This window comes from Dipodomys merriami, unplaced genomic scaffold (assembly GCF_024711535.1).
Source record: "Dipodomys merriami isolate MVZ:Mamm:240054 unplaced genomic scaffold, mDipMer1.0.p SCAF_16, whole genome shotgun sequence".
NCBI lineage: Eukaryota > Metazoa > Chordata > Mammalia > Rodentia > Heteromyidae > Dipodomys > Dipodomys merriami.
The window spans coordinates 31,645,630-31,658,202 of record NW_027202937.1 but is presented as its reverse complement, the minus strand read 5'-3'; the positions used below and the strand labels follow the sequence as shown (position 1 = coordinate 31,658,202).

The 12,573-nt window shown below is 40.6% G+C and overlaps 1 protein-coding gene across 4 annotated transcripts in view; it reads left to right on the top strand.

Moving 5' to 3' along the window:
* The window catches only part of Slc22a23 (solute carrier family 22 member 23), a 198,433-nt gene that overhangs the window by 38,505 nt on the left and 147,355 nt on the right, over positions 1-12,573 (top strand). For all 4 annotated transcript variants that reach the window (XM_070024645.1, XM_070024646.1, XM_070024647.1 and 1 more), the window contains exons 2-3: positions 354-457; positions 6,236-6,390. In XM_070024645.1, coding sequence (XP_069880746.1) covers positions 354-457; positions 6,236-6,390 — 259 coding nt within the window. The remainder of the gene's footprint in view (positions 1-353; positions 458-6,235; positions 6,391-12,573) is intronic.

Sequence of the window (12,573 nt, the reverse complement as noted above, 5' to 3'; positions counted from 1 at the left end):
ATTGGTCGTTGCAGGTCTGTGGGGTGAGGGCTGCTGGTCATCAGGGTCAGGGTGCTCATCTCCCTGGGCATTCCCTTTGTTCCTGATTTCCTGTAGTAGTTGGGACTGAAAGAATACTACATCCCCGAATTTCATCCTGCAGATGCCTGTTTAAAGATAATGATTCTAGAGTAAAACACTGCATTTTATTTTGTGGGCAAATTTTATTTCTCATTGGATTTTCAAAACCACAGATGCAACGCAGCTACGATGGAGCCATGACCTTGTAGGGTTATCATGTTGCCCCTGTGATTGAGTATGACTAGCTCTATGTATGTGTCTCTCTGATTTGTTTTCTGTTTGCCCCTCTCTAGTGGGATCTTGTGTGTGATAATGCCTGGAAGGTCCATATCGCTAAGTTCTCCTTACTGGTTGGATTAATCTTTGGCTACCTAATAACTGGATGCATTGCTGACTGGTGAGTACCTTTGTGCCCACTGCACGAAACTTTGGCAGCCATGGCACAACTTTGATGACTAAAGAGAAGTAATCAGTGTTAGTAACTATGACTGGGTCTTTTCTCTCTTTTCTCTACTATGGTCTGACTCAAGAGCAGAAAGCAGAAGCCACTCTCTGCAGAGTGCAGGGTTAAATGCATTAGTCAGGTCCTGAGTTCAAGCCCCAGAGCTGGCACCAAAAGGGGAAAAAAATAATTAGCCAGTGCATATAACAGACCATTGGAAGTGAGAATTTAAATTCCTACTATTATCAGCCTGAAGCCCTGACTACTGCTGACATTGAAGTCTAAGAAGTACTTGAGGACTTTGGTGCAGGGCTGTATGGGTGGGCACAAAGTGGATATATATATATATATATATATATATATATATATATATATATATATATATATTAGGCATTTTTTTAAAAAATGGGAGAGCCAGGTGTAGTGGTATACACCTGCAGACCATGCTACTGGGCAGCTGTGGTAGAGGATTTCTGGAACCCAGGAGTTAAGGACAGTCTAAGCAACACAGTGAAACCAGTCTCAAAAGTACAAAAATAAAAACTGGTAGGAGGAGCTGGGGACCCTTCATTCCCCCTGAACAGAATGGGTGCAACAGCTCTGGTAGCACCTTAAAGATGTCATCATGCACGTTTTAAAGATAATGTTAAAGATAATGGCATTTGGATTAATGGATAGGCAATGCAGATAGGAGAAGGGACGTGATTAGAAGTGAGAAGAAACATGCTTTGGGTGGGTGAAGAGGGCAAAGTGTGGGGTTTAGGATGAAGCTATGGGTTCATGGGATGGAGACCATGTGGGAAACGGAGTTATTAATGATAGTAATGATAGTGATGGCATTAGCACCTTATACTTAGTGATTACCATGTGCCAGGTATGGTGCCAAATAGATCCATGCATTGAAATGCTTCTTCCTCACAGCACCTTGGTGAAGTTGGAGCTTTTGTGACCCCTGTTGCATCACTGAACAACTGGAGCAGGGGTTTCATCAGCCTCAAGTTCTCTCAGTTTGAAGCTGGTGAGCCAGGAGCTATAGCAGGCCACCCACTGCAGAGTCTGCTTCGCAGCCAGTGTACCTCAGCACTTTTACTCAAGGCTGTCTGTGTAAGGGGCTGCTCAAGAATAGAAGTATGGTGTAATTGCGCCCCTCTCCACTTTTTTCAAGGATCTTTTGTGTGTGTGTGTGAGTCTGCACATCTTGGGTTGACTGCCATAATGAAGGCCAAGAAACCTATACAATAAGCTGTGTGTCTTATGTTCCCTGCTTATTAAGGACCAGCCTAAGACAAGACCCAAGCTGGTGGGAACCGTAGCTGAGGGTTCTGAGTCCACATTAAAGTTGTAGAAATTTCCTCCTAAAGCGTTGTTTTGGAGTTCCTCTTCTAGCTTACACACTGTGGTTTCCAGTGTCCTCAGAACCTGCTGCCTCATCATTTATAAATGCTTCATATGGAAATGTTCCCCGCAGGCAGAAACAAAAAAGCTGTCAGCAGCCTCTGGAGACCTACCCTGGGGGTGCTCCTTTAGATTTCTCCCCCAGCCCCTGCGCATGTTTTGAGGAGAGGGGGTTGGTTTTTATTTAACCAGATGTTTGGGTTCAGAGGTTTTGAGCAAAGCAAGACCTAAAAGCTACTGCTTCCCAGAAATCTTCATTGAAATGAATTAGGAATATCTTTTCACATAAACCATGCCACCTTCTTCCTGAAACACACAGACTTGGTGGAGCATTTAATAACATGAAAATAAGCCTAGGCTTTTTTTTTTGTTTTTCAGTAAGGGTGAAGTCAGAGGGGTTACAGTTGTATAAGTAAGGCAATGAATGTATTTCTTGTCGAGCATGGGCTTTTATTAATGAATCAGCCTGTAAAAGTTTATGCTGCTTCAAGGTTCTTCTTGTACCTTTATGCCCAATTGCCTCTCTGATCACACACCTGACCTAGGACAGAAGGCTAAAGGGTTCATTTCTTGCTCTCAAATAGCCAGTTGTCTGATATGTTGAACTCACTTCTCTGTCCAGACTTCCTGAGGGTCCACATCCAAGGGCAGGTGGACAAGGCTAGGGAAGTCAGGGTGGGTGTGGCCAGGGAGCTAGGACAGTATCTGTGTGTGGATTGTGGCTTTTTGAACATTTTGAATGGACATTTCATTTGGGAAATTTGGTATTTCTGTCCCCATTGGTTTTGTTATGTTTTGCATTTTTACTCCCTGCCTTGACCCTTGAGTAAAAGGAAACACCCCCCTTTGAGGAAGCTCCAGGCTTCCTAGCTGGGACTCCTGGCTGCAGTCAGAGAGCAAGCTTCCTAAGATTTCAGTTAGTGTGCATAGGCATTTAAATTGTACACTGCTTTCTTTTTAAAAGTTCCATTTTTCAACCCAGATTTTTTTCTGGAAATCTACATTAGACATTGTTAGCATGTCAGTTTAGACCCCTTGGAGAGGTGCAGGCTGGGGCTCTGCTACCTTCTTCTCCCTTTCTGCTCTTTTGTAGAATATCCTGCATTTGCAATGATCTGCATCAGAGGACTCCTGGCCCTTGAGCTCTTGGTGGCCAGTGGGGAACATCAGCCACTGATCCTCAGGGGGGAGAGTATTCAGACATTGGTTTCTTCAAGGCCAGAAGACCAGTTACCTCCTCTCAGGCTCCTCCACACGAGATGCCTCTTTCTCTTTCTGAGGTCATGACCATCTGTCACTCAAATCCCTGCCATTAGGCACTGCAGGGTCACTGTCCCTTGTGAGTTCTGTCTCAGTGCTCCACTCTTGGGTATATAATGCCTGTATTAAAGTCTCCTCCGGCCACTGCAATGGAGAGGGATGTCTGTTTCCTGTCAATCTCCTGTATTGGTTCCCTGGGCTCGCTGTCACCAATTACTTCATGCTCAGTGGCTTCAACCACACAAATTAATCATCTTATGATTATGTAATTCTCAAGTACTACAAGGGTCTCACGAGGCTAAAACCAGGTATCAGTGGAGTAGTGTTCATTTCTGGAAGCTTTGGGAGACAGTTTCTCATCTTCTCTAGCTGCTGGAGGCCACCATATTCTTTGACTGGTGGCCCCTATCCTCTGTATTCAGAGCCAGCGATGGTAGGTCAGGTCCATCTCACCCACCCAGGTGAAATCAATCTATTTTTATTTAACTTTAATGACATTTGCAGGGTTCTATTTTTTTCTGAAATGTAAAATATTCACAGGTTGTAAGGATTCAGATGGGACATTTTCAAGGGCCATTATTATGCCTTTCACAGATCCTAAGTAGTAGAGGTCTCTCTGCTCTAAGGGGATTCCACTCTGGGGAGCCAACTCATCCTCACACTCCATGGCTTCGCGGACAATGCATGTTCATCTTGCATGTATTGGGTTTAAGTTGCTGCTAAATCACTTGCACATTTCCACACCAGTTCCATAGGCCTGGAATAAGTTTGGCTCTTCTCAAGATCTCATAATCCTAAGCAGTATGAACTTGGGTTTGAAACTAGAGTGCTCCAACTTCAAAGATCATACAAACCCCAATAATAATTGTTACTTCAACCCTTTTAGAGAGAATTATTTGGTATGGTTTCCACAGGATAAAAAATAGTAAGTGTCTTTTCAAAAAAGTATCAGAATGGTAAAAACCTTGTCTGGCAGGTGTCAAGGATATAGAAATGCAGGAAGGCTGTGCAAGCTAAAAATTTAGCTACTTTATTTATGCCAAGCTTTGTGTTTAGATCTTTCTGTCATCTCACTTCATAAACAGTCTTAGTAATTCTGTAAAGTAGAACCTTATCTTCAGTTTACAGCTGAGGTAGGTTCAGGAAGATAAAAATAGACATTGGGTTTCTGTGTGCTTTCCTTTATCTGAGGAGAACAACTGAGTCATATTTTGTATTTATTCCTGTAAATTAGTTGGAAATGGACAAAAATTACCTGCTGAGGTCTTTCCTAGTGAGACCACAGCATCATATAACAGAAGTAAGCTTAAAGCTCTATGGACAAGATGATTGACTTACATGGGATTGAGTTCAGAGCCTTGGTCTTGTTTTACAAAAGCCAAGTGACTAATGGAGATGTTTAGAACCTTAGAAAGGCATGAAGGAAATGCTATCTGGTGGTTCCTGCCCCACATTTTAAAATCACATTCATGTTCTTTGTAAGACCAAGGCTTTGCTTTGTTGTTTTTTTTAAAGAGCTTCATTAAGAAATAATTCACATACCTTAAATTTACCTGTTAAATGCTCAATCAGTGAGTATTAGTGCATGCATAATTATACAACCACCACCTACTCTAACTTGAAATCATTTCCATCAGCCTTATTAGGGTGCTAGAAATGGGCTCATGAACATCAGCTCTCCATTCTCACTGCCAGCCCTGCATAACTGCAGTTCTATTTTCTGTTTCTCCAGATTTACAGTTTCTGGGCATTTAACTTGATGTTAGTGTCTAGTCATATCTAGCATGGTATAAGTCATTTAAGTCCCCTACTTAGTGTTAGGGTGCCAGGCCTGAAATTTTTTCATTGTATTCTTCCCCCTGGCAAACGGCATCTCCTCTGCCCTAATTTCTCTGTGAGCTATCCTTCCATCTAGCTCAAGCTGGTTGTGTTAAATATTAATGTGTTTGATGGGGAGTTATTGCCGCAATTTTATTTCTAATGAGTGAAGCCAGGACAAGATGCAAGGTTAGCATGGAGAGTGGGGTGGGGGGTGGAAACTAGTGATTTTTCCCATTCTCAGGACCATCCCTGGCTAACTTCCTAACCCCCACCCCAAGCACATCACCCTCTAGTGGTCACTGATCCATGCTAGCCATCTGTGCCTCATGTATGAATTCAGTGTGTCCGCAGTCCTTTCCCTCAGACTCTACTTTGAGCATACATCAGGACCACACTAGTTATTTAGTGTTTAGGCTGTTTTGGCTTAATGTGTTATTTTTCTTTTGGTTGGTCCTGGGGCTTGAACTCTGGGCCTGGGTGCTGTCCCTGAGCTCTTCACCTCAAGGCGAACACTCTATCACCTGAGCCACAGTGCCACTTCCAGTTTTCTGGTGGTTAATTGGAGATAAGAGATTCACAGACTTTCCTGCCATGGCTAGCTTTTAACTGCATTCCTCAGATCTCAGCCTCTTGAGTAGCTAGGATTACAGGTGTGAGCCACTGGTGCCCAGCTTACTGTGTGATTCTTAAGAGTTACTATCACGTGGCTGAAGCAAATTGTAACCCATCTGCCTAGTCCCATAGACTATGCGTGAAATCAGGCACTCAGCTTAGTGAACAACCCAGAGCGGAAGTCAAAGCCTTTTCTCCATGCCTGTGTTGACTTTCTGGCCAGTTCCAAAGGTCAGTAGTTTCTCAAGACATTAAATGCCAGGTGTGTCAAGGTTTGTGTTTGGGGAGTTGTTGTTGATTTAGTCCCTCTTGCTTTGAACCATCCCTGTTTATACACACAAATAGACTCAGCAATCAGGATTGTATCTCAATTCCCTCTCTCTCTGTCTCTCTATCTCTCTGTCTCTGTCTCTCTGACATACACTCTCTCTTTCTTTCTCTCTCTCTCTTCCTCCTGTGCTCCCTTTGCTCCAGAATAAGGAGAGTCCACAGGTAGTCCATGATCCAATATAGCAAATCTAGATAGTATAAAGACATGTAGCGCATACTCACTCATATGTTAACTGCTTGCTGGGTACTGGGTTTCAGCATCTAGCATCATCATTGTTTAATTTCACTTACTAACTTTCTTCCTCCTGTGTGCAGGGTTGGCCGGCGGCCTGTGCTGTTGTTTTCCATCATCTTCATTCTGATCTTTGGACTGACTGTAGCACTCTCAGTGAATGTGACGATGTTCAGCACACTCAGGTTCTTTGAAGGATTTTGCTTGGCTGGAATAATTCTCACCTTGTACGCATTACGTAAGTACAAACCTTCACACCTTGTCATTAAAAAATCAGTTAAAGTATGATTGCCTGTGAGAGTTCGGAAAAGATACTGTGCATATTGGTGGTTTAGAAGTGTAGCCTTCATGGTTACAAAGGCTGTTGAGAGGGATATGGTCCAGCATTTACTTAACATTCCCTTCCAGCTTGGACTCAATATACCTCAAGGCACATAGAAGTTTGCATAATGGCTTGGAGACAAAGCATCCCTGAGGTGATATAGAATAGCCTTTACTTTCCTCTGGAAGTTTCCAGATTGACATTATGTGTAGTTCCAAACCCAGTGATTAACTGGTGGACATCTTAGTAATTTGCTCTACATAGGAGCACACCAAATAAAGACCCTTTACTCTTCTTCCTCCTCCTTCTCTTCTCCCATTCCTCTTTTCCTCTAAGGCCATTCAGTCTACATTTTCCACATTCTCTTGTGCCTGCATATGATTTTAAGTGCTCTAAGAACCCTTAGCATTAGTACTGGATAAATAAATAGCAAGATTTGATCATCTTTCTCTTTAGGAAAATGTTGAAAAACTTTTTTCTACTGTTGATCTGTTCTATTTGTTGCTTGTATTATATCTACTATCAAATGTGTCTATTTTTCATGTATTTGTAGCTAATTTTCTAGAAGAAAACCACAGACCCCACAATGCATATTTTGCTTATCAGTTCTATGCTTTTCAGTCTCCATGTACAAAGATCAGTTGGGAACAATAATTTGTTCCACTAAAAATTCAATCAATTCATTACCAAGTATTTTAGCCATAATGAAGGAATGGGCATAGAAAAAGGTCACTTTAAATCCATAGTCAATGTTTTTTTTTATCCTCTTCTATATTTAACTGAATTGTAGTTTCTTATGAGTCATTTTTCTTAGTTTGTGTTTTTTTTAGAGCCATTGTCTTTTGGAGAGTTCTTTCAAGACAAATGTATAATAAGGTGGTAGGTATAGGTGATGGTATTTGGGAGTTTTGTTTCTTTGGGCTTGAACATTTCCAGGCAAGAGGCCTGTGGTTTCTCTGTGCCTGGATCCTATTTATCTACTCAGTGGTCTGCAGAGATTCTCGGCAATTTTACTAAGGATATACCAGTCAGTCTCAGATTCTTGCAGATTTGCTCAAATTCTCTGCTGAGATCTTTTCTCCAGGAAGCCATCCTTGGCAAGCTCTGGTTGTCACAAGAGGATGGCAATCCAATCTTTCCACTTTAGCTGCCATTGAAGGGGTCTGCTCTGCACTTGAACAGAATAGAACCTCTGTGTTTTAGGAACTGATGGATAGTCTTACTTCAGTCTCACTACCTCTAGTCAATAGTGCTCAGGTAAAATTACCTTCCAACAAGATAGCATATTGGTTTAATCTTGCATGTCAAATGCTAATAATTAGCTGAGTCTTCCAGAGCAGGACTTCTGAAGTCACTTAAGGCTCAGCAGAAGAAAGCACCTGGGTCTGTTAACCATGTCTGCCAGGGAAGGAGGATGGCAAGGCCTGAGCAGGGCGGTGGCATTTACCATCGTTAGAGACTATCCATGACTTAAGTCAGGCCAGGTATCTGAGCTGCATTATATCAGCCTTACATAGAATTTTTCATTGACTTACGCTGTGACATCATTGTGCCATTGACCCTGTGAAACCTACTTGTTTATCAATACAAATGATGCTATATAGGTGTTCTTTTATTAGAATGTATAAAGAACTCTTTATAGGAGAAAGTTATCTTCTACTTTAGAACTATACAAAGAGTTATAGTTATCCTAGGAAATTACTTTGCTTTTATATCCTAGGCAGAAAAAATATCTCATAACTAGATGGCTGTATATTTTTTATGCAAAATGTTACACAGTAAATATTTTAGGCTTTGTGGGCTATAGCATCTCTGTCAAAGCTATTCAACTCTGCTGTTATAGTGTGGAAACAACCATATTTAATTTATAAATTAATATGCATGGCTGTATTCCAATAAAATTTTATTTACAGAAGCAGATGGGGACCAGACCTTCTAGCCACTCATGAAAACAATATGTGTGTAGGTCTGATAACACAGACTTTAAATTCTGTCATCATAGCTTAATGCCTGATCCTCTTACTACTAGGACTGGGCAGCAAACCCAGCGCCTTGATAGACAAGCACTACCCTGCCACTGAGCTAAATTCCTGGCCCTTCCTCCTAGTGTTATCCGAATGTACCTACTCTAATTTAGCCTTTGTCCCATTTTCCTATCTGTTACTGTGTCACATTGATATATGTATTTGTGCAAGCATCTTTAATATTTTTCTACAATAGAATGAGGTATTAAAAATGGTCTTGAGCCAATTGCTGGTGGCTCATGCCTGTCATCATAGCTACTCAGGAGGCTGAGATCTGAGGATCATGGTGCAAAGCCTGCCTGGGCAGGAAAGTCTGTGAGACTCTTATTTCCAATTAACCACCAGGATTGGAGGTAGTGCTATGGCTCAAAGTGGTAGAGAGCTAGCCTTGAGCAAATTTTAGTCTCCAGGCCCTGAGTTCAAGCCCCACAAATGACCAAGAAAAAACAAGTCATGATGCCCAATGCCTGTAATCCTAGCTGCTCAGAAAACTGAAACCTAGAGTATCTTAGTTCAAAGCCAGCCTAGCCAGTAGTCTGTGAGACTCCATCTCCAATTAACTGGAAAAAATCTTAACTAGAGTGTGGCTTAAGTGGTAGAGTGCCAGCCAGACAAGCAAACTGTACAAGTATGAGGTCCTGAGTTCAAGCATAAAAATAGTACCAGCATAAAAATAAATAAAGCAGTTGTGTTTACCTACATTGGGACTGGCATTGAAACATCACAAGTTCTATTTATTGTAATGAAAATGTCCAAGTATCAACTAGTGGTCTATTTTCTGAGCTAGTGCAGTACCCAGAAGAGCACAATTAGAATACATCAAAATGATGTGAAAGATAACTTGTGTTCACTGAAGTAGTCCACATCTCTGAGTCCGTTGTGGTCTTTAGAGTTTACAGAACAGAACCTGATGAGAAGTTAAGAGATGTTTCCCATCAATACGGAAGAGTGACTATGAATTTCCATCTAGCAAGTAGTATACACACTAGGTAACACTTGGAAAGTTGTGTGGCTTGGAGGAAATTATTGATGAGCCTAGTCATGGTGTTGAGTAGCTCTTAAATCTAAAGAAAAGCTTGAAGCTTTTGGATGTTGAATATTTGAAAGATACATTTCTAATAATCCCAAGATTTCCTGCCCCACTCTTCGCCCAGAAACTTTTTGTCTCATTGAAGGCCTTTGCTGAGAAGGCCTGTCTTTTCTCAAAGAAAGCCTGGGTGTCATTTTTTAATAGATCATCTTGCAGGTGTTTGGCCATGTAAGCAGGAAAGTAGTGATTTTTGCTGTCTTGATTTCTTGTATGGCTTGCATGAGGGTGGACTCTTTTCTAGAAATGTTGCTGACTTCTCAAAGTTTTCTGCTTTATTTGCAAGGCTGCCTAAGGTAGTTATTTTGTGTTTTCTACTTGTTCCAAGGTACATCATAGTTAAATATTCTACCTTTTAAACTTTTGTTTTTTTTTCAAGTTGCCAACGGAATAAGTGATTGTGTAATTAGGACATAAAACAGGGATTATTGGCATTGTCCCAAAGAGTCTGTCCATGGCAGCAGTGTACATTGGCAAGAGTAAGAGAGAACAGGCCAGGCTGAGTTTATGCCGGGCCACAGCAGCAGTACCTGCCTGTCTCTGAGACCAGTGTCTGACACTGAAGTCATCAAACACATTTGGGCTGCATCAGTGCCTTAATTTTATCTTTACCTCTGGACATACCTACACACACAATAGAATGCTTGACTTAGCAAGCAGGGACACAGACCAAGAGAAAGAAGTAATTACCAGATGTGGTGGTAACACCTGTCATCTTAGCTACTCAAGAGACTGAGATTGGGAAGATCACATTTTCAGGCCATCTGCTGCCCATCTCAATCATCTGGGCCTGATAACAACACCTGCGGTCCTAGCTATGTAAGAAGTATACAAAGTTCCAGGCAAGAAACAAAGCCCAACTCAAAAAAAAAAGTTAAAAGAGATCACCTTTTCCTATTTGAACCTATGGGAATAATCTTATAAAAGAGTAAAAAGATTGTTACCTCTCAACATCAGCAGCCATCAATAGTGTCAACCCTTTTCCAACTAGGATTCATACCCTCAGAAGAAAGGTAATATAGCATTATTTAAGGTGTGCTTTTCTTCAAAAGAATTCTTGAAGTTTGGTTGTATTTCTAGTTACTCAGGAAGCTGAAGCAGGAGGATCACTTGAGCACATGACCAGCATAGATAACAAAATAAGACACTAGTTTCTAAAAATAAAAATTTAAATAGAAGAAGCTAATGAGAAATTGTTGTTTTGAGTTGATGCTGGATATAATAAATTTTGTGGTACAAAAGTAGATGTATATGTGTATATTTGAGGATCTAACCCAACGTCTTGCACATGATAGGCAATCATTTTACCACCAATCCATATTATTTTAATACAGGTTATTTTTTAGGTTCTGTTCACTAAGTCTCTACCCTCTCCCTTATCACTTCCAAACTCTTCTCCTCCACTCTGTTTCCCCAGATTGAAATAGTGAACACCTTCTTTTGCCTGGCAAGCAGACTTTCCCTGAGTTAATGTGGGCAAATTAATACAACAATGAATAGTTGTTGAAAAAAACTCCCTCAGATGCTTTTTTCTAATAACCTTCCTTAACACAGCCTAAATAATTGGATAGATTGGAAATTTCAAAATTGACTACATTACCAATTGATTTGCAAAGTTAGAACCAAGACCTGTCTTAGCTGCTTAGTAGACCCAGAAAAGTTGGAGTGTGCTCTGGGTAGAGAGACACTGGCTTTCTCGCAGGAGGGTAATGGGTTTAATACTCAGTAAAGTGGTTAGATAATTTCCTGGTGCTGGATAGAATGCTTCCCTTCCCCACTGTATGTCATATACTTTTATTTAGCTGTATTCTTCTGAAGTCCTGTCGTTTGTGTTATTTTATTGTTTATTATTTTATTATATTTATTTTATATTTTATATAAATATATATTTATATAAATATAAATATTATATATTTATATTATATTTTATATTTATTTATATTATATATTTATTTTATTATATATATTTATTATATATTATTAAAATTTGAGACCATATTTTGGTCAATGAGACCATCAAGCATCACTGCTGTGCTGTTGATGTATTTCCAGTTGCCTCAGTAGTTCCTATGATGAGTTGTTCATTTGTGGAATGAGGGGAATGGGAAGCCTTATCAAGGAAGACTGGCTCCAGCTGCTTTATGGTTGCTTTCTTTTCAGGGAGCAAATATTTGCATTGCACTTGGTCAAGGGTAAGTCTCACTTGGTCATGTGCCTGATGAGTCTTTCTTTCTCTCCTGCCCTTTGCCATCTTTTTATACCTGGGCGCTGTTCTCCCTTGTGGAACCAGTTCTCTTCCTCCACTGAGGATATGTCAGACCTTTGACAACCATTAAAAATTTTTTTTTACCTTTTGTTTGTTTCTGTTGGTACTAGGGTTTGAACTCTATGCTTGGTGCTTGGTTAGCCAGTCTTTCTACTATTCTCTACTACTTGAATCCATGCCCCAGACCTTTTGCTTTTAGTTGATTTTTCAGACAGGGGTCTTGTGCTTTCATCTATAGTCTTCCTATTTCCACTTTTCAAGTAGCTAAGATTACAGGAGTAAATCATCCTTCCTGGCTTATTTTTGAGATAGGGTCTCAGTAACTTTCTCCCAGGTTTTCCTTGAACCATAATCAATCATCCTATGTCCTCTCTTGAGTGCATGAGATTATAGGGGTGTGCCACCACATCTGAGAAGTCTTTTTATTTTATTTTAATCTTTAAAAGAATTTTGCTTTTAGCTAGGTTCAAACATGCACAACAGAGAAATTGGCAGATTGAAGATGTTTCATCAGTTTTCTTCACTGGAAACCCATTACTAATGGTTACAGGCAGACTGAAAAGCAATGGAGTAGATTTATCATAAGCAAAAAAGGATAGAGCATTTGCCTGGTGCCAAATCTGCCCTATCTCTGAGTGTCCAACTTCTGGCCTCTCTACAGGATGATGACAATAGAAATGCCTGGTGGTTGAGTTCTCATCCCCAGAGAGGCAGACTGCTGT